We start from the raw sequence: 23,967 nt of genomic DNA on the forward strand, positions 1-23,967 counted from the left end.
CGGACTGCCGGAACTTTCGGTCTCTCATATGGGAAAAGAGTTTCGTCGGACGGCCGGGATGGAAACTAATTGCACGGCGTCGAACCATACGCGAATTTTATCATGCGTTCCGTAACGCTTCGCAAACGGCAATCGTTCGTTCGTTCGTTCGTTCATCGGTGATTTTGTAAATTTAGCGAAGGGCTTCGCAGCTTTGTCAATTTAACAAAGATTGCGTCACTAACAAGACTCGCCAGTCCATAATTCGTGGCAGGGCGCAATTTTGTGCAGGTTGAAAATATTTTGGATTCTCTCTCGATTGGAAAAAGGATGTATAGGCGCTGTATTCTTGATATTTACCGAATAATTTCAATACGAATTTTGGATTATACATATTTAACCACGGTATGGTAACCATCACAATACGCTATTATATTGTCATATTTATAACACGCTATTATATTATTATAATTATTATAGAGATAAAAGTAACTAATTGCCACCGAAAGAGACTGTCATTATATTTTGACTTCACTCTTCGCGATTTAATTTTCAATTTAGTGGACTACAGCGAAGTCATAATCGCTGCTTAATTAATTGTTACAATTTTGCGTTATTTTCGTTACAGCGTCATTGTTCTCATATTACATATTGTTATTTAATTACTACAAAACAATCGTGCTCGGTGAAACGAGAGATTTATAAATATGCATGTCAAAGTGCAAACGTGGCCGTTTGTTTTCGTTATAAAATGACAACAAGAACGCGTCGTTCATTGTTAAGTTCGCGGAAGCACTAATGACTTATGGTCTAAATCATTATTGCGCATGTTGTGTCTACAGCAAACAGCTGGGAAAGCTTTATAGCGATCGCTCTTTACGTTGTCTTGCGCCGTTATAAGCTGTTGTTGAAACACTTCGTGCGTCTTGCTGTGGTAATTGTTTTCGTCAATTATGTGATAATATGTTGTATTGATTAAAGGCACTTGAACATTTAGTATCGTCTTCAGACTTGTCTTCCTTCTCAAAAGCGAGTTTTAGGGTGCACTCGTTTTATGCTTACAGCGCTCATTAATTGTGTTGCTCTAATTTTTATCCGCAGATCGACATATCTTTGGCTTACTGTTGATATAGATATTGATATATCTATATCAATATATGTACGACCTATATGTATTGATATGTTCGGAAAATTTACTTCTTCATGAAATTTGCTTTTTGATCCGAATTTCTCGGTTACAAAATGTACGAAGTACTCCGCGTTATCTGCGACTATAACGAAACTCGACGAACTACTTCGACGGCGGAGTTTGGGTACAGTCAGCATGTTTGCGGAAAACGACATGAAATAAATTGCATCGCAATAGTTCCCTCGCGTCTTCGATGGGGAACTTGGGGGAACTGTGTTGTAAACTTACGAAAACCTTGCTATTTAATTTTTAATACATCTCAATACGTCTCGATAGAAAATGTTTATCAATAGACACATAACGATATACACAGTAAAAAAGAAAATGTTAATTTTAACATTTTTTACATGTCCCAGGAGATCTACTCTAAATTTTAAGTTAAAGTAACTCATTCGTCTTGTGTTATTTCTTAACGAACTAATAATGTTAAATAATTGACACAATACTTTACACTTATATTTGTTATTTTGACTTTAAGGGTGATTTAAAACTAACATATAAAATAAGTAGCGTACATAGAAGAGTAGTTGCAGTAACTCGTAAGAAAATGTTAATAAAACATTTTTGTTCGTATATAATGTGAATGAAACAATTCTTAGATATGTTAAATTGACTTCGAGATATATAAATTAATTGAAACAATTGTGTTAAAAACACTCAAAATAATATTCCATTTTTAATTGACATATGCAATTGTTAAGTTAGAAAGATGACATGAATCTAACACATCAAAATGTTACAAAAATAATAACATATCAGTTGTATGTTTATTTTACATTGAAGTAATAGTCAAAATGTGGTAACACAAGAAAAATTCTACATATGGACGCACGATTTTTTACTGTGTAAAGACATAACGTTCGTTGAATAACGAAAATTTCATACATGTAATAATGTCGAAAACGTAACACTAAAAATGATCAAGAATATTTAACTTGAATATTTAACTTGAATATTAACAAGAATATTTAATTTCTTGAAGAAAGAGTCTTAAGTCTTGATTGCCACGCAATTTTTAACGGAGAAGTATTAATTGTTTGCAGAATACTTTTACTCTATTTATGTAAAATTTGCAAGGTATGTATTAATTTAATCCTTGTTTTCTTATCTTACTAAATTGTATTGTTTTTTATTTTAAATTCATTAATTTTTTAGTTGAATAATTTAATAAACTGCAGTTAAAAATTAATTTAGCAATCGGTCAATTATTACATTTTATTATAGTTATTAAATTATTCAATTTGAATATTTATCAGCTATATTGAGCTATAGAATTTTTTTTGGGACGGCGAATTCTATGCGTTAAAATTTTCCGGATGTTTGCGAACTTTCGAAAAGTGAGAATGTATCGAAAAAATTGCAACGCACAAAATTGCATTCCACGTAGCAAAGAGAGCGCACCAAACTGTTGATGAATTTGCTGATATCATGGATCGTGTACATATACCTTGATACACTGTACGCGTGTTGGTGCATGTTTGCGATGCGAAGAATCACTTAAAGAAAATAGCTGCACTGAGGAGGAAAGTTTGCGCGTGGCAATATATAGCGGGAAAAGTTCTGATTGGTGTGAGAATACGTGTTCTTCTCGGCATGATGCGCTGATAAAGTAACGCATCACTGGCATCCTTAGTATCCTGAAACTGCGAGAAGGAATGCGCTTCGCTTATATTAATATCCAAGGTATTTCCAGACAACATAAAATGGCGCGTTAAACATCGTTACATTGGATAGTGTATCGATCTTATCTATCAAGTCAGGCAGCGCTTGCAATGAAAACAACAAAAACTGGAAAAAGACTAGTTCAATAGCACTTAATAAGTTTCAAAAAAAATATACAAATGCAGCACGTATTTATTTCATATACGAAACCAATTTTATTTTCTCTAATAAATTATTTTGATTATCTTCCCACGTAATATCGTTTGGATTTATTTTTGCATGTAGCAATCAATCAGTAGCAGTCAGAAATACTAGAAAGCAATCTAACATAAGCGAAACAATGTGAAATAATTTCCATATGACCTGAAATGCGTATAATAATAAAAGTTATTTTCAGCATTAAACGAAAAATATTAAATGCACATTGAAAATACTATTTCGTTCTTGTTTATGTCTGGATTTAATAATTAAAAGTTGCGCAATGAACGTATGATGAATACTGGCGATTGTTAAAACACGGAGATTACTTCGCGTGCCTCGTTTTAGCAACAAAAACTAGGACAACGATCGTAGCAATGATGTTTGAATGAAACTGAATTAAGCTTTATAGCTGCATATGATAAATGGCGGATTGGAGTTAACAGATCTGACAGTTGCACGACAGTCGAATAGCAATTGAATCTGATTGATGAATACGGAAAATCTAGGAGGAACTTTTACTGCTGAGGAATTGAGAGAGAGAGAGAGAGAGAGAGAGATTAGTTATTATATTTATAAATGCTGAATCTAAGCGATAGCACGCAAAGAGAAGCAATCAAGAGAACAACTCAGCTCATTGTCAAAAGATAAAATATAATTTCTCCTATTCTATATGTTTTTAGATATAATAAATATTTAATTAATATTAATTATACAAAATTAACATTAAATATTAATAAAACATATATATATATATATATATGTATAAATAATGAATACTTTCATTACGTTTTTATACGAGTATTTTGAAAGAATAAAAAGTTCATTTATTGTATATTAAACTTGTCTTTGTCTAACAAACAAATTTATTATTTATTAGAGATAGTTCATAATTCCTAGTTAGTCCATAATTCTACTGTATATGTATAATAGTCGATAAGGGTATGTCACAACATCCACTGTTGTTGGCTATTAGGATATAGTCCCTGACGATTATAATTGCTAATTTATCATACTTAGCCTAATTGTGTATTGTTCGAAGTTTGTCGGTTATTCCTCGTAAAGTTCCCCCAAATAAGCTTATTGTATTATATCAATTCTGCTAAATTGAAATTTAACAAAGCATATTAGTTATTAAAAGAACACTGCATTAAGTTTCTCTTATATAAAGCCTGATATAAAAAAATATTCACGAATATAAACTTTTAAAATGTAAATTCAATAAAACACAATTACTTTTTTAAAAACATAAATGATTTAAAACTTATTTACAGTAAATACAAGAAGAGAATTGAAGTAGTTATTTAATAAAATTATTGTTAAAATGTTATTTAATATAAATAATAATTATCAACACATAAATTACTGATGGTAGTTTCTTATGTGTTATGAAATGTTATAATGCTCTTTTTCAACAAATTGATAAGTTTTAATATAAATTTGAACGATAATGCTCTTTCTTTGAATTACTTTAGTAGATACAATAAGAACGATAAATTATTATAATTCAAACAGCATTAAAGGACAGATCCTTTGTTTCGACTATAAATACGTACTTTTGTTTCTATTATATACTTTCCAATGTCTAGTCTCGTTGAAAGTTTCCTCACCGAAATGTGCAATCCGTTTTAGTCAGGTATAAGAGGACGACAGAAATTAAGTGAAACATCTCCACGCGAAATATCTGTTCTGTGTGCGCCAAGTCACTTGACAATTCACTTAACAAAGTATTTCTTAGCGTTTATCTTCGCGCAGTTATCATAAAGTGCGCAAGAGCGCAAAAACGGCTGGTTACGACTTTGCTCTTCAACTACTTAACTGGTTTAACAAACTTGCTAAATATCGTGCCATCAAATCGGAATTCGGCCGAAATGTATTCCTACCGAACAGCGAGCTGAATAAATACGTAAAACTTTATAGTTTGATTAGGAATGCAGACTTTCGCCCTTTTCTCCTGACCTCGGCTTATTCGATCGAACTTGCTAAAACATCCGTGTAATGAAACAAGAGAAGGAACGTGCGGCTGTGGCAACTGCGAGAAGTCCCACGAGACGAATATAATTCGATCTGTACATCGCAACAATGACGCAACAATAGGAGTGAATTTGCGATAAATCGATAAAATTAATAAACTCCTGAAAATATAAAGTTACATTCTAAAAAACTAAATAAAATTAAAAAAATATTTTATGTGAATAATTTATATATATATATATATATATATATATATATATACATATACACGTATTTTTTTTCTACGAACATTGTAATTTATTTGATGAAAACCCGAATTATTTTTTATAGAAAGATACGAGAGAAAAAGTAAGAGGATAAGAGATTTTGATAGCGTTCGTGTCAAAAACAGAGAGATATGAATAAAAAAATTAATTTCCGGCAAACTAGTTGAATTTGAATGCGAGAGAAAATGCGTCATATTTTTGAAATCACGCACCATCATGGAATATATTTTATTTTCTAACAAATGATTGAAAAACGCAATGTTACATTAATTTATAAGCGATTAATTTGAAGTGTCGTTTGTGTAGCGAATGCCATATTCTAATTCTTAGAATAGGATTATTTGTTTTAATTAAAATATTATTATTATTTATAGTAAACTTAGATTCCTTAGTCTTAAAAAATTAAAAGTTATAAAAGGGCGATTAGAAATCGGCGCTGTAATAAGTGCGCAAAAATTGATATAACAATATCTTCTTCAAATTATACCGTTTCTTTATTCCTCGAATGTTTCGGCTAACTTCTAGCCATCTTCAGCGAACAATAATATATAACCAAACATAAGTTATATATTATTGTTATATATTATTATTATATATATCGGGTTATATATTATTGTTTACTGAAAATGGCTAAAAGTTAGCCGAAACGTTCGAGGAATAAAGAAACTTTATAATAACCTTTAATATTATAATTGTTGCAGAATTTATAAAAACATCATAATTAAAGATGACTTGGGAGTTTTCTCTTTGCGAAACAAAATGACTAGATATTATTGAATAAAAAACATAATTTTCTAAGAGTTTGTAATTTTAACTGTAACACTTTACAGTTTAATAGAGTTATTTAATCAGCAGCTTGTTTAAATTTCGTAATTAGATTTATATATTTATACAACTCCGTAATTTTAATGATATTTTGTGTGCATATAAATCACATAGAAAAAACAATTTTGCTAAAAAATCTAAAAATTTAGCTAGATTATACAGACCAGAAAATAATTTTGTTGGACTATCAAAATAATTTTGTAGAAATCTTATAAATATGATGAACAAAATATGCTTTAAAAATGATATTCTAGCTTTTGATATTCTATAGCAATCAATTTTGTCGTCCTACGCAATTATTTTGACGGTCCAACAAAATTATTTTCAGATGTGTATCTAGCTAAATTTTTAGATTGTTCAGCAAAATTGCTCTTTCCGTGCACAGGGTTGCATTTCAATCAGTTCAATATCATATTACGTATACCTAATAGATATTGGACACAAATTACAAATCACAACTAAAATTGCAAATTTATCCAGGTCTTCGATTCTCGCTGTGGGTGTAATACTTCGCGATGCATGCAAACGTACTTCGCTCCAACAATTTCTACAACACAAACGTTCTATTTTGGTTACGAAATTAACACTTTCCGGTCGACATACGTTCTTGAGATTCATATATTCGTATGATATATCCGTTTTATTCGTATCTCTGCTTTACTAACATTTTAATAATTAAAGCAAAGTGGTTTTTTCTGAAAAACAATAAAAATTCGATTTTTTATCTATCGTTGAAAAATACGCATATTTATACTTACATTTTTGTAGTGTTGTAAAGAAATAGTATTAAAAAATATGGGACGCGCGAGCGCTGATTCAAAAATAATAAACTTATAATCTACGTTTTATGGTATAAGCGCGTCACTGTTTACTCTCATATATCGCTGGAATGTACATCGTTATTAATGTGTAGACAGCCTATTGTCCGATAATAATGGACCACGACTAGAACATTAACCGCCCCGATAGTCCACCTATAAACCTAGTTCATATCATCCAAGATTGTGGACGTCCGATGCTTCAGTAAACCGCAATAGGCTAGCAAACCTATTTACGTGCTAAATTTTCGAGCTTGATAACCAAAGCTATTGAAATGTTCCTGAGAATTTAATAACTTCCAGGAGTACTAAGAGCGTCCATAGTTTGCTCATACGTTAGTGTGAAAGAATAATTAAACCCTGCCCTACTATTCAGTTTATCACCCTCTACTGTGCGCGTATTTTCAATCCTACATTTTCAACAGAAATAGAAAATTAAATCTTTTAAGATGTTTACACTTTTTTAATGTTATTATATTTCTTTGTATAAGTCTCAAGCTTTAAGAGTTCTTTGAAGATAATCAAATAATGAGACAATTAAAAAATTTTTATCTATATCATTTCACGAATTATGGATTTTTTTTCGAACTAGTAATTCTTTAGCCCATTGTGATTTGTATCCAATTGACATTGTTAACGTTTTGATTCATATATAGGAAATACTCAGGAAGCTCTCATATGTCACTCGTCGCTTCTCGTTTCTCCGACAGTAGATGAGGACGTTAAGCTGACGGTATAACAATATCGAGCTCCGTCGCGCACACGGAAAGCTTCACAAGCAGGAATGTAATTTCAAGGTTCTCGTGCACCAGCTGTACTAAATCTAGAAATTGGGCGCACTGCAAAACGCCCTGACCGCAGTAACTTCTGTTTTGCGACAGGAGCAAAAACGTACCTGGGAATTGAGTCTGTCTTACGACCATTGGTAAATTTCGAAATAAGCATGATACATTTCGTTGATGGAATTTGAACGATTGCCAAATATCGAGGAAATTTAACAGGATTCTTCTGGCTTGTTGATTGAATTCATTAACGTAGTAATTTTAACAGTCGACGTTAAATATTTCGATAGCCATTAAATTACATACTCTTCAAAATATTGAGAGAATTAATTAATTGTCAAATAATTTTAATTGATAATTAATTAGAGGCACCAGATATATGTACTAGATGTAAACTACCAAATGGATTCATTTAACATCAAAAACCCGAGTTAGCTTCGTTAAATAACTCACATTTCATTTTATGCATAACACGGCATTTGAGAAAACCATCCTGCATTACAGCAGCTTATTTATGTGTATATGTGACACATTTACCTTATTCTACATAGTGCCTACAAGGCTTACGCGCTATCGAAGTTGGGCCGACGCGATATGCGGCATACAGTAAAGCAAACTATTCCATAAGTGGAGCTTAAGGCAAGTAGCTCGGGGCCATATTTCGTCAACGCCTTACCGGGAACATAAATACGTCGACGCGGAGAAGGCATGTAGTTGAGAAACTTGTTAACCCCATTAGATAGGTAGGACGGGGCAGGGGGGATTAGGGCCCGATTTAATCATATAATCGGTAAATTGTATATCAAAACGTAAACTGGCGCTTCATTAAGTTACCTGCCGTATCACCGAGCGTGATCGTAATTACTCTGAGGAACTAATTAGCGCGCTTCGCCGCGACGCGATTTGTCATCGTTTATTGCCTTGGGACGAATACGCCTGTTGCAATTATTCTGAACGTTATACAACAATGAGGAATTCGTATGACGAAGTATTCCGCGACATGGCTGCTTACGTTGTCTTGCTGTAAATATAATAGAGTATTTGTTTTGTGAAACCCCTTCATTTGTAACAATTATGATTTAATTACTGTAACTTTGTAAAGCGTGATGGAACTCGAAAAATTTTTACTAACAGCAGGAGCAATTTTTAGTAATATTCTGCAGAATAAAAAAAGTTTGTTAATTATCTAGTTGAGATAGCAATAATTTTATTAGACCATAAATTTAAATAAACATATATAGTTGTACCTTTTTAATAAAATATCAAGATTTATAGCAACTATAATTTTTTTTTTTCAATCCCAATACATCTTCATATACGTACGTGGAGTCTGTAAAAAAAATATATGAGGATTGTATCCCTGCATGTGATAGATATCACGTGATGGATAGCAATTTCAACTTTCGGGAAGGCGGGAAAATTGGGTTCGAATACACGCGCAGGGTACGAGGAGGGCGAGTCTCCCGCTTAAGCCAATATATTTCTCGAAATTGAGAAGCACTGTTGAAGGCGATAAGATTCGATGACGATGCGGAGGGATAACACTGTAGGTCCTTTCGTTGGAAAGTAGAAAACCTTTGAGGTTTAAGGTCAGCTGGTTATCTGGCATCGCGCTAAAAATTATGCCTACCATCGTTCTCAGAACTTCATAATCGAGGCAAGTGAAATCACACACAAATACACACATATATATACATATATGTACATGTATAGACATCAACGTGTCATCAGTTCTCGAGGAATTTTTCTGATTCGCCCTTCTTACACACCCTTTTCATATTTCCCCTGTCATCAATCTCTCATAAAACACTACCTCTTTTCCTATCACAAGATGGACACTTGATGCTTGATATATTCTCTCTATCTTCCCTTTTCCATCATTGTATTCCTCTTTTTAGTACTATACTACAACTAAGCCAACGGATTTTCATTATTATTTCATAACCTTTGACGTAGCAGGTCAAGTTATATAGGGTGTCCCAAAATAATGTATGTATCTGTAACTCAAAATAATATATAGGAAAATTATAATATAGGAAAAGTGTTTTTAAAAAATTAAGTAAAAAAAGTTATATTTGTAAATTATTTTTTAAGTAGTAGCAGTAATTTTTTAAATAATGAAAGTTGACAGAGCTAGTTATAGATTATATTTAGATGGCCATCTGTCTATGAGTCGTGTGTGCGGTAGTATTAGTAAGTTTTAGCGCACTTCAGCGCACCAGGATTGGGCATGTATTAAATATAACGTATTATATATGGTTTTTATACCGTATAATACCGTATGTTATACGTATTATACGTACGTTTTATACGTTTTATGTGTATTATACGTATTATACGTATTATACGTAAGAAACTATTCGCAGCTCTAAATTGCCCAACCCTGCAGCGCACTCATTAATACTCATAAGTGACTACTTAAACGTATAATAGTCTGTAATATTGGTCGTATTTTAATCCTTATACTTCAGAAACTATTGCTTAAAATAAAAATTTATAAATATCTTTTTTACTTAATTTTTTGAAAATTCTCTGGTAATAGTATTTGGGGTAGCGAATTTTAAGACATTCTGTATATTTTTGATTAAAACAATGATCCACTTAGCTTTGATTGTGCGATCGTACTCACTCTTAATTTTCGAATAATATACCGCTCATTATTTTTAACGAGAGGAATTATATTTCGCGTGACACGCTCGTTTGCGTGACGAATCGAGAAAATGTCAACGATTAAAATTAAAACATAAAAATGTCGTAAAAAGTAAACAAATCGAGTTATTTATTCTTTTTTAACTAATTATCTTTCCAATAATTTTTCTTTATAAATATTTGACTTAACAAAAGTAAAATTTAGTCCGTTATTATAGATAAATGTACAATATCATAAAAGAATTCTACAATAAATTAACTTATTTTAAAAATATAAAAAAAATATATATATAAGAAACACAAGATTGTCATATATAAGAAGGATATAGATATGAGATAGAAGTGTTTTACAGCATAGGAGTGGTCGAAAGAAATGATTTATTTCCTTTCGTCTCATCTCTCTTACCATTATCTCTTACAATTATCAATAAACGAGATACTGCAAATCTTTTATCAAATTTAAAAAAAAATATGTCGTCGACAATAATTTTGTCATAAAATCCATCGATCTAGCGAAATAAAACGCGAGTATTAATATTAAAGATATATAATTTTTTATAGTATGTATGAAGAAAAATAAGTAACGCACGCGCTGATAAATATCTTAAATAAAATATAATTTTACATCATATGTGAACATCATTTTATGTTAAATAGAAAATTAAAATAAAAAGTGGTAATAATATTTTGTATAAAATACTTGATGTTTCTCTGGATATTCTTAGTAACTACTATGTTTGAAGTTCTTGCTGTTTTATACATACAAAATTAGACATAATTTTTTATATTTACTGAAATAATTAGCTTAAGGTTTTAAATTTATTTCTCTTTACGATATGTTGGTCATAAATTTTTGAAATTTAGAAAAACATAGCTAACTCACGCAAATAACAGAAAGATAAAATTTTACATGACGAGTACGCAACAGCAAAGCGCATTAAACGCGTGCCACATGCAGAGGGTATGTATATATCTTGTTATGTCAGCTATGATATTATCACATGGCATCTGTGGGTCGACCTAACGCTTCTAAATCTAGATTAGCAGATATCTTTAATCTGCAATGTCACGAACGTTCAGAAAAACGCTTTGAACGATACGTCAAAGAACAAAAAAAAAAGTCGCGATCGAAGAAACGTTTATTCAGAATATTTTACACTCGTATTCAGCAAAAAATATCAGATTTTCGAAAAGATTTACTTGAGCGCACTGTATTCGCAATAACAGTAGTAGATCAGTAACAACAATAATTTTATTGTAGTAAAATGCATGATGTGAATTGTTCAGATAATAAATAATTAATTAAAAAATTAATTAAATATATATTAAGAAGGGCTACAAACCAAATGGAAACACAAAAATGTAAGTGTTAAGCAAATATATTAGTAAGCGCTAAAACAAATTAAAACAAAAATAAATAGAAATGAATATAAAACAAACGGCGTTTCAATTCCGATCGGGTCATTATTAATGTTAGACGTGTAAAAACACTTTTTTACAATATATCTTATTATAAGCGACTAACAAGAATACAGAATAATAATGTTAAAGCAATATTGCGTTTGGAGCTTAGAGATGCTTATTGTCATCTAGAATCCATCAGAATTAGTATATTTCACATCTCTAATCTGATTTCTAATGTTGTTCCTGAACCTGTGTTATGCAGCTTCTTTATATATCTGGACAAAATTAACAAATCTTATTTTATGAATCAAACTTTTAAAATTAATAAAAAAATTCAATGGTTGCAATCCAAACAAACCATGACTAAAAAATCTCAGATTAAGTCTATCTCTTATACGTGTGTGGTGTCTGAAAGTTAACTTATCGAATTCGATCGGAGTCGAAATGCTGTTTGTTTTATATTCATTTCTATTTATTTTTGTTTTAATTTGTTTTAGCGCTTACTAATATATTTGCTTAGTACTTACATTTTTGTGTTTTTATTTGGTTTGTAGCCCTTCGTAATATATATTTAATTAATTTATTATGATAGTTTTATATCGAATTAAAGCTAAAATAAGCGAACGTTTCTTTTTCATAAAATTATTGGATTTTTTCTCCGAAATTATAATGAGAAACAATGGGTGAATTTTTTTTAAACAAAAACGATGCAGTGCGTTTGATTTTACAAGAGACTCTCCTTAAAGTAGGTGAAGTGGTAGTATAACAAGCACGAGGTTGTACACGAGGTTGGATATTTTTTCGCAGACTTTTATTTACGAAGCAGCTCTACGTCTCTTGATGTTTTGAATATATTTATACAAATCATCTGTACTAACATAAACATCATGAAAAGATTTCAATGTACACATACTTTGTACATTGAACTACAAATTGATATAATTGCTAAGCAAGTAAAAATGTCGCACGTATAGACCGTACAATAATTTTTACTTAACAGTAACTGTTAACTTAATTGCATAAGAATCGCGAGTGTTAAAATTTTAGAAATATAACTATCTTTATTAGAAAATATACTGTGCAACAACACTCGAAAAATAATCGGTATCTAAAAAATCGATTGCGTCTGGATAAGAATTATTAATTATCTCTAATCGATTTCCACTTACAACAACGATATGATCGCGTGCAAATGTTAACCACGCGATTACGATTGTTAAAGAACGGGTCATCGAATACAGCTGTTATATCAAACGAAAGGTCGCGGTGTAAACAGTGACGGTAATCGATTAATAGGAGAGTTACATTGCGTATCAATGTCTATCCAGCCGCATCTGATAAAAAAAATATATAAAAAAAAAATAGCAAAAAAGATGAAAAATCGAGCAACCGAGCCGAAGTGTAGATTAGAGAGCATACCGGTTGTTTAATCGAAGCGATCAATTGACTAAGGCGCCCATTCAGGCGTGATTGATTGATAAATTCAGACGGAAACAGGTAGACGGAGCGGCGAAGCGAGATAACGCATCGTTCCACGGCATATTACGGCGGAATTTCTGAAATCTGGGACAAGAGGGAATCTCGCACACCAAGTGACAATAGAGATGCATGCCTGAAATACGCATATAATTTAATAAATAGATGCCTTTAATATTCCAAGTATTTCTGTAATAAATTTGGTTGGTTCCAACTATCTAATAGTTTAGTTAGTTCCCCAACTATTTACCAGAGGTATCAGAAATTTGCGGGAAATCTAATGATAATACCGTGAAATCGCTCGACATTTCGTTGGCATGGATATTTTATGATAGAGACAATTTATTTCGCGCATCTACGACGGAACGTCCCCATTTCGGGCAGCCCGTCGACGAATAATGCACTCGTTGGTCGACGTAATTGCGAGAACAACTGTAACGCATGACCGGTCCACTCGTTGCGTTAGATATTAAGATTAATTATCGTAATTTATTGGAGATATATTCCACAACAGCCTTTAAACGTATACCGAAATGGCTGTTGCTTATCGTCGCAAATGGAATTAATAAAAATTTAATTTTACTAACATGACAAACATTATGCTTGGTATATGTCATTCAAAATAAATGGAGTATTGATATATCGATATAATAATTCAATATAAATAAATAGACAATAATATATGTATAATATATAATGCAATATATACGGACAAAGCTGGAATATAAAGCGCATTTGCCCGAAGAAATTAAAGTCCGAAAATAATAAAGTGCCTTTTTGTACGTTCCGAGTATAGCGAGTACGATAGCAAAGAAGATAGCTCTCCTTTTATCACGGGAAACCAGATTGTCCTCGCACGCGGAAAGTAAATCCCATCTGGGTCTTAGATCCGCAAGACAATTATCAGCTCCTTTTATCGAATAAAAGTATTCGATTGGATTCGAGCTGTATGACTGCGCGGAAAGCATCTTCTGCCTAGATAGCGTCAAATGTTTCTTTTCACTAAATATTTTGTACGGTTTCGTCGATCAGCCCGAGAAGAGTAGAGAAAAGAAAAGAGAAGAAAAGAAAAGAAAAGAAAAGAAAAGAAGAGTATGCGGATATATTGTAGATCGCAGCAATTTACGTCAGAGAAAAGAAATTCGTGCGGTGTCTATATATGTGGAGCATGATGGATGAGATATTCAAGATGATGTAAGCTTCAGTCTTACGTAAGAAGATTTATCTCATGCATTTAACAGAAATTAGGCATTGATGCTTTTTACGTATCATGTGTTACATGTCTTCATTTAATACCTTTTTCTAAGAAAAGATGTTCAATGGTGGAAATTAAAATTTACACTGAAAAAAAATTTACTAAATCTTAATACATATTTCTTTGAATAGTACTAACCAAACATTTACTTTTAATTAACCAAATAAATATTTACTCAAAATAAAAAAATAACACTTAAATCAAATTTATAGTTCTTGTATCAAATAAATATATATATATGTTTACATTTAGTAAATATTACTTAGAACTATTCAAATAAATATTTTTTAGAATTTAGTTTTTTTCAGTGTAACAATCGACAAGCAAGCTAAAAAAAAATATTTAGCATTTGCAAATTCGAAATGTATTGATACAAAATAGCGAGCACGGCCGATATGCGCATTTTACCTGAATGCGCCCCATCGGCGGCGACACCACCAGGAAGATTCTCATTGCGGCCTTGAGGAAGTCATCCTGATTGCGATTCGTCGTGTCCTGCAGAGCGGCTTCGGATACGCTGGAGCTGTTCTGGGTGGTTTTACGGCGTACCTTGCGCCTTATGCTGCCGACTAGCTTCCGCCAATCCTGTCCGGTACCACTGGCGGACGACGAAGTGGTACCGGCACCATCACCGCCCCCGTGGCTGGCCACGGCTGCATCCTGTTGGCCGATCACTAACGACGTCGACGACGATTTCTTCGAGGGGCTTAGATCGCGGCTGGACCGTCGGCTCGGGGTACCGCGGCCACCAAGGGGGGTCCCGGATGCGGACACCGTGGTGCTATCGGCCCCCGCGACCGACTGTTGCCCAGCTGCGAAAACGCAACCACCGCTAGGACTCGTGTTGCCTCCTCCACCACCGCCTCCTTCACCTTTGGACCCGCCGCCGCCTCCGCCACACGTGGCAATCGAACGAGCCGATCGCCCCGTTCTGCCGCTGCCGCTGCCGCTGCTCAAACGGCGTACGAGACCGCGTATGAAGCCGCTCTTGCGCGCCGTCGGGCCCTCTTCCACGTCTTCACCCGGTGCTTCCACTCTCTGGCTTAATTAGACACTGTTTATTAGAACACTTAATTGGACACTGTTTCGGTGAAATCACCCGACAGTCGGCTCTCTTCTCGCGTGATCAATGTTCCTTTTCTTCCTTTTCTTGTTCTTTTTCTTTCTTTACTGAAGTGCTTTTATTGAGGGAAGCAAGTGCTACGTGGCGATTTTTCTGTTCTTCCCGTGATGCTTTCACCCTCTACAATTTTTACGGGTGCGCCTTTCCTTGCGGCAATTTTCAGCCGCTGTACTGCCTCGTCATAAATTTTACAACCCTCGCTAGTCTTTGCTAGCGAGAAAAACACGGAAACTAATACATACACATACGTATATATACATGTATCGCTCCTCGACGCGCATCAAGTATCTCGTGCTATTCGTGTATTTTCTTCTATACTTCGTGGTGCATCGATTAAGTTTGCAACTGCTGTTCTGCCGTTCCAGTGAAGCTTACACCATCAAGTTTTTAAATACTTTTATCTTTCGCTACTACGGGACGTGCCCTCCGAGTCATTTCTTATGATAAATTACAATTTTTATGTTGTGTGGCAGCGTATAATGATTAAGCTGATTGTGCTACAGTGACGCATCGCCTCGCAACGAATTCGATTCGCAATCACTCGTTGCTTTGAACGAAGTAGAGTTTGAAGATACAATCGTTTAATTTTCTATTAGTACGGATAACAAGATTCTAAAGTAAACTTTTCGATCTAGTTTTAGGCTCTCTTTGTTTATGCGAGAGATCCAATTTACTCGCAGCAACTTTATATTTATTAAACAAGTTAGAAGTATTACAGATAGGTTGTTGTACTATACGATGAAATAGTCGTTCTAGATGATCAATGACGGAAGAATTCTGAACTGATTCTCAAATTTTTGATTCTCATTTTTTTCTTCAAACTTGCTCAAGTAAAATTTCCGAGAATCGATTAAGAACGTTGCAAACGATATCTCTATTTCCTTAGAAGTTATTCCTGTTCTATTATACAACTCTAATAAGATTACGCAGCTTTTCTCCGCGGCGAAAGAGACGGTGGCTGATGGTTTTCAAAATGTGTTTCCATTCGACAAACATTCAGTGGAAAAGTCTTCCATTTTCCTTACCGGAGTTCACGTTTCGGAGATTATGACCAGTTCATGAATGCTATCTTGAGAGCACGAATCCCTCTCATATTCGTTTCTATGAGATATTACACTCGGCGCCCAAAGAAAGAATCACAGGCGATTTACGTGGCAAATGATAGTTCTAAGTATCGCGATCACAATCGAAATTATCAACACGATTTTCAAGTGAGCGTCTCGAAAAAGTGCCTTACTTTATAAGTGCTTTTCTACTCATCGCGAGCTTTCAGCACGCGTTTGCGTGCCTCGTCTGCCATCCATTATTATGAATTCTAGGACCTTGTTTTCATTGTTCTTCAAAATCGAGAAACTTTCTTATTCTTATTATAATCAATTATAATCAGCCACAATTTTCTAATTGTAAATAAAAAAAACTATTGTTACTAAAATAACAGCGACATACAATGTAACGAATTATTGTAAAGTCACACTACGTTTCAGCTATTGTGATCGCGTTTTGGATTATGAATTCAAAAAGGCCAAAATCGTTACACCGGAAATTACATCTGACGCTCTCGCTCAATCTCTATTCGCTTTATTACCTCATGAATTCGCTTCACGTTAATCTCGGCAAAATCTACTTGGAAATGTGTAGACATCAATGAGAATTCTGCCGCTGATAGCAGTCCGCTCTGGCATGCCAGATTACGAGGTATGCATGACGTTACCGAAAGTTCGAGAGCGAGATTCGGATTAACGCTATTCTTGATTCTGCCCCCGATCACGTGATTCTATCGCGCGTAGGCCGACACGCACGGTACGGTCAAACGGCAGCAACTTTAATTAGAATTTCCTCATACACAGCGATTCGGTTCACAACTCGTAGGATCGGAACGGTCGGGCGCAAAATTCGCGGAAGAAATTTGTATTCGTCGGACCCGATTCCAAGTCGGGCGCAAAAGCGTGAGATTCCGGATTGACAGCCGGGTTGCAGCCCCTACGCAAGAGTTTTAAACGGGAGGGGAAAAAAATACCTCTCGAGCTTGTCGGCGCGAACGAGGCCAAGGACGTTCAGTATATCTCGAAGGGACCACGAGACCAGGAGAAGTGTTATTATCCTCCGAGGAATCGATCGGCGTTGTTTCAAGGCTCGCCGCCAGAGAAATAACTTGCTGCGATCCTTCGGGCAGCTTTCCCGACGAAAAGTCGATCGAACGTTTTGCCAGCAATTATCATTCGCTCCTCGCGATGATCGCGTGATATCTTTCGATTATCCGCTCGTCTCTCCTCGATTACTCCTCCACGTTCTGCTCGACTCTTCGCGTTTTCTTCAAAGCACGGGAGCGCATTTTTTAATTTCCGACGACGGCCTGATGTAATGCCTGGCATCTGCGTAACCGAATCGATCGTGTCTATTAAGGAGTTTTATTACTAATAGAGCAGAGCTCGCCTGATGCACGAAGTAGATGTGTAAGTAAATATGTAAGCGAAATAAGTCAAATAGAAAATCAAGTCTCGCAGGGAATACCTTTCATCTCCAAACTTTACGTACCGTAATTTATTCTGTCATATTGTGTGAGAAATTTAATCGTATCTTCAATCATAATTCGTTTCATTTTGCATCTAACTGATGGTAAGAAGATGCTAATATTAAATTATACAAGTTTGTGCATCTACATTTTTATGTTCTATCCTTATATTCCTTTTATCTTGGAATTCGATAAAAATTTAATATCTTATTTATATATATATTTTATTAGATTAGATATTAGACATCTTTAAATTTTTGTTTTAATAATATTTTTATTCGTCAAACTGATGGATGCAAGAAAAAGAGAGAAGAGAGAGGAAGGAGAGAAGGAAAGGGAGCAGAACAAGCCAATAAATCACGTATTATCGATATTCCTTCATTTTCATGAGACAAGGCGGTTCGTGGTGTCGAACATCTCAAAGGATGTTCTAATCTAAAGGACGCTCCGATGCCTAAAGGCATCAATAGGATCAATTGCAAACAGTGTAAAATTCGGGATTACAGGGTTTACAGGAAACTCGCTGTAATATCTTCGCGTTACGTTTGTAACGTGACAGAAATAATGCTTAAACCATTACAGTGGATAAGCTTATGCGTAAGATCTTATAGAATTAATCTTTTTGTTTGCAGATTTTATCTAACTAATTTAAAATAAAGCTTAACAACTTCTTTAACTATTTGAACTATTTAAAACTTTCCTTTTTCTATATATATATATATATATAGGTAAATGTATAAAGAAGATCTTATTCTAATATTCGGTGCTTGTAAATCCAATGTGCTGCTTTAGAGTGGCAGCTTAATCCCATTTGAGCCAAAAAAATAATGAATGATGAAAGACAATTTTCAATAAAAACAGGATACAGTTGCGATTATATTTATGGCTTCTATTGTAAGATATTTATCAGGATTTTGAAAGGCTAAAGCTTAAAGTATGAATATTATGAATATTCTCACCTCATATTAAATGTAACGGCGTTTATATCTGACTACATTACACAGCGTCATATTTTAATATCATTAAACCGCGAAATGAACAATGCGAGGCCTGTAATACAGAAAATCCTTCTTTGCATTTTATCGAAATATACGAAATACATTGTGTACTCATTTTAACGAGGTTACAGAGATTGGACAAAATTTTGTTTGAAATCGTGTTTCTTATATATTATAACACAATGTGTGTCAATTATTCAATCTCTGCCTGCGCCTGTGTTCCTTTATTTAATGCGATAAAAACAATGTCAAGAGAATTAAAAATTCGGGAACAAGTAGAATTATAAAAACAGCGAAAGAAATAGAAAAAAAGAAATAAAACGTGCTTTGAATGCGATTTGAAATTCAAACTTAAATGTGATTTTACTGCACGTATTTTAAAAAGAGGGAGGAGCGTTGGTAAAAGAGAGGAAGATGTTAATGAGAGAGAAGGGTGCCACTCGTAGAGACTAATTAATCGAGCGTGTGGATGTTGAATTCAGGTCACCGACGAAGATTTGGCGGCTGAGATACTGCATCTCTATCTATAGGATTTAACTGAAGGGCCAAGACATTGCCGTTGGGGAAGATTATGTCTTCGAAGATCTTGTTCTTCCGCTTTAGCGTTCTATAAAATAAATAGAGAAATGACGGTTTTCGAGAAACGCTTTGAAAGTTGCGTGCTGAATTTCTTAGCAACGTATGACGCTGCTTAATTTCAGTAAAATACAATCAAAAAAGATTGACTTATATTAAGATATCTGTTATTTAAAATTTTGTAATAAAAACTTCTCTTTATTAAATTCATTAAAGCATATAAAATTTCTTACATTCCTGATTATATAGTAATTAACCTTTACAAGACGGGAAAATTATTTAAAATGTATCCAATTAACTTTAGAGAACGGAGGACCATTTTTTAAATCTTACAGCTAGAGTTAGAAGTAATTACTAAGTTAGTAAGAAGAAGTAAGTAGTTTGTTATAATTAATTATTTCATTGTATTTCTTGCCTCAAAATGTAATACTGTTTCAGTGTCACTATCAAAATGTAAGATTTGAAAAACGGTCTCTCGTTCTTTAAAGTTAATTGGATAAATTTTAATCATTGTTTTCGAAGCAATGATTGCACGATGTTAAACTTCTCTTGGGATAACACGGTTTAATCACATTTCGGAATAATCTGAGAACATGAGTTTACTCGGAAGAGCCGCTACAATTACGGTGCGGTGAGTATTTACCTCATCTACGTGAAACAATGCATGGAATTTGTGAAGGACAGCAGCCCAAAATTCTGCGAATCGTCTTAGTTTGACAGAGTCAATCGGGACCGGAAAGCTCAATTAAACACTTGTGGTAAACGGTACGCTTGCTAATCCTAATCGTGCGAAAATGCTGCGCACGCACACGCGTCACGCAGGATTCCGCGCGAGCCGAAGATAAATGCTGCGACGAATTCGAACGAATTATGCATACGGAATTTCAGTATCGCGAGACATCGGGACGCAGCTTCAAAGATTCCCGGATGAAACTCAGGAATTCGTGATTTGACTTTTGCAAACGGCGAAATTCCTGCAATATCGTAGACCTGTTGTGGACCTACCGTTTATCATTTACCTGTCTCTGCCGACTGTTTCGTGGGTCTAATGGGAAAGTGGGTCAACGTAATAGAAAACGTAAATTAGACTCTATTACGCGTAAAATGATTTTTTAATTAAATAAACTTGCATCATCATCTTCATTTTATATAATTCTGCGTTTTTTGCATTTCGTCTTGAAGCTAATATTATGTTAATTTTTTCGATTTATTTCCAGCTGTTAAACGTCTGTTAAACTACAAATTATGATACACATTTTTTAACGCAGAATAATATTTAAAAATCCCACACGCATATATAATATATCCCACAGGCATTATTTTTTAAATACTATGATCATGCCATAAAATAAATAGAGAATATAATTTAATATGAATATATTTTTGTTTTTAAAAATACGTACAAGATTTTCTCTAAATAAATATTATGAATATGCTAAATATAATGAATATTATATATAATAGATAATAGAAGTTACACATAAATTAACTAATTTATTGACTTTATATACTAAACTCTCGGAGTGAATTTACTTAATCGTTTCGGATAAGGACATCATTGATTTTATTATCGATATAGCGTGCGTAATTAATGCAGTTAACGAAATCCGATTGAATTCCGAGCTCTGGGAGAATCGATGAGCTTTATCTCATTACTGCTTACGACGTTTGTATTATTCGAGATTACATCGTCTCGCGGCCGGGATTTCGACTTTAAATAATCTCTGTGCGGTGAATCGCGGTCTCGACCTTTTTTACCAGCCACGATACAATCCACTTCTGCCAGTTTGCAGTGACGTTTTGCTTTTTCATACCATTAGCTGTGGTCACGCGGAGGAGCGATTAAAGGCCGTAGGAAGAAAACGCGGCCTTAAAGAGGCGCTTTTTGTACACGGCAAGGACGATCTTACGATTTCGTCCTCTCCGTGCGAAATCCGCGAGTCATCGTTTGTAATGAAAAATGGAGCTTCTTCAACGCAATGAATTTCCTAAGCACTCCCACATGTTTTTCCTTCCGGAGAAAAAAAATCATGTAATCGTAATCGTGATAAATGACGAACTTTTTGCGACCACTTAAAATATTCCAAAAAGTGTAGGTTTCATACAGAAAAATTTAATACCGAGAGAAAAATTAGCGGTGAATGTTTTTCGTCGAAAAAGATCCTTGAAAAATGTCAATAAATAAACTCTGGAATAACCAGAAGATTTACTATATGCTACTATCAGAAAGAATAAAAAGTATGTTTAGTTTCGAGGCATATATTCATGAAATATTGCTCGTGTTTAAACGAATATCTATCATGTATCACACTGACGATGTCAATCTTAATACTATTGGAAAACCTTCTATTGAAAGTCGATCATTAAAACCGCATCCCGGCCATGGCGCTAGCATTTCCCCGTTGTATTGTAGCGAAATGTCACGTAAAATACTGTGCGCTTCTAAATATTCACTTGACGAGAATTAATTACATTCTACCGCGTGGATGCAACCCCGGCTTCCAACGGGAGTTTTCAACCACGGCGTATATCTACGCGAAAGGACTGGATTTCCCAACACGCGAAAAAAAATTACTCGAGTATTTTAGTTTTTTACTTTTCGGTTCGCAATTCAACTGGAGTACTTTAAAACGTAAATAATAGAAATAAATTTCTGACAATCAAGTACACCAAGGAATTATATTTATTGCAAATATATCATGAGTAAAAACTCTTAAGAAAGTACTGAATTTAGTTGTTATTTTTTAATTAATGTTGTTTATTTCTTTCTTCCTATTCTTTTTTTTGAAAATTGAAATTTAAAAAAATGCAAAAATATCTGTTTGTCGAAGAAGTAGTCCTTAAAATGTACTTTTGTACACATTTATAATCGTTTATTATCTGAATTTATATGCTTACGAAGCTATCCAAAACTTTCAAGATTTCAATGGACGAATTAGTAGAACTTGATTTGAAACAAATTGATTGCGTTTTGCGTAATCCAAAAAGAGTATTCATTGAAATACCTTGCCCAGAAGAAAAAAAGAGATATGTGATACTAGCCCAAAGAATGAGCAAGATTCACCAACGTACTTCGACACAGCGGTCCTTGGCGGCCATTAAGGAAAGATGCTGAGGACGTTGATCGATTACGAAACTCATAGTGAAAAGAAAGGCGACGAATCTCGCAGAGATGCATTCTTTCCCGAGTTTATTTTTTCGTTTCCTTATTGATGACGTTCTTGGCATATAAAAGGGATTACGGTACAATTCGTAGAGACGGCAGAAAACGTCTAACACACGATGATGGAGAATGAACATATCGATCATGTTATCGGTGACACCTTCGTCAGGGTTGGTGTAATTAATTCTGTCTGGCCTCCCTGTGGATTTTATCGCACCGCTCGATGTAACTCTCACGTAACTGATATCGCAGCAACCACGAGAATTTAAATAGCTTTATCACACGTAATAGCGTGCAAGATAAATTAGTGATATTGGCATGATGAAGTTATTGGCGTTACAGGTTAAAATGTTTTTTTAATTGAAATAACTTAAATAGATAAGTCTTCATCAGCCTGATGACAATATAACATGAATTAAAATTTCAGAATACAATAAAGTTTAATAATTAAAACATTGAAAGAATATAAAAAAATAGCCATACAAGTACAAAAGTACATTTTAAGGACTACTTCTTCGACAAACAGTTAATTTTATTGAAGCCAAAGCTGAAGTCATATAAAATACAATTAAAATATAATTAATTTTGCAGTATCTACGAAACTGAAACTATTTCGTCGTTGGATGGCTAGAAAGAGCAGAGACAAGATTTAAAAGTTGTATCAATAGTTATATCAATATTTTTTTCACTGATGTGAATTAAAATACAGTACTCAGATCCTTTTATAAAGTATGTATTCAAGAGTAATGTGAGACTTCATATTATAACGGGATCTAACAAGCAAATGTAAAGAAGGTCGTGGTTGATCTATCTGTTTAAGTTATTTCATTACTGTTGCAATTCAGAGCTGATAATAATTATATTGTCTTTTAAAATTTTTGAATTGACTTTACAAAATTGAAAACCTTTTTACATATTTAGGGTAATAAATTATATTCAACTTATTGTTAGTTAAAAAATTGTAATATACGTGTATATAATTTTCTTTTTTCTGTTTTTAAGTTTAAATTAAGTATCACGGAGCTTATTTGTATGTATACTTTAAACCAGGGAATGGAAAGTTACTTTTTAAAAGTAACAAGTTACAGTTACTCGTTACCGAGTAGAAAAAGTAACAA

The 23,967-nt window shown here is 33.8% G+C and overlaps 1 protein-coding gene across 5 annotated transcripts in view; it reads right to left on the reverse strand.

The window, feature by feature from the left end:
- LOC108768886 (pleckstrin homology domain-containing family G member 5) overlaps positions 1 to 23,967 on the reverse strand; it is a 169,093-nt gene that overhangs the window by 52,669 nt on the left and 92,457 nt on the right. Inside the window, exon 1 of one of the 5 annotated variants that reach the window (XM_018519561.1) lies at positions 14,886 to 15,253. The exons of the other annotated variants lie outside the window; for them this stretch is intronic. Within the exon in view, the coding sequence (XP_018375063.1) occupies positions 14,886 to 14,930 (45 nt within the window). The 5' untranslated portion in view covers positions 14,931 to 15,253. Of the gene's footprint in view, positions 1 to 14,885; positions 15,254 to 23,967 lie in introns of those variants that run through there. 5 annotated transcript variants of the gene reach the window in all.

Source organism: Trachymyrmex cornetzi, unplaced genomic scaffold, assembly GCF_001594075.2.
Source record: "Trachymyrmex cornetzi isolate Tcor2-1 unplaced genomic scaffold, Tcor1.1 scaffold83, whole genome shotgun sequence".
Taxonomy (NCBI): domain Eukaryota; kingdom Metazoa; phylum Arthropoda; class Insecta; order Hymenoptera; family Formicidae; genus Trachymyrmex; species Trachymyrmex cornetzi.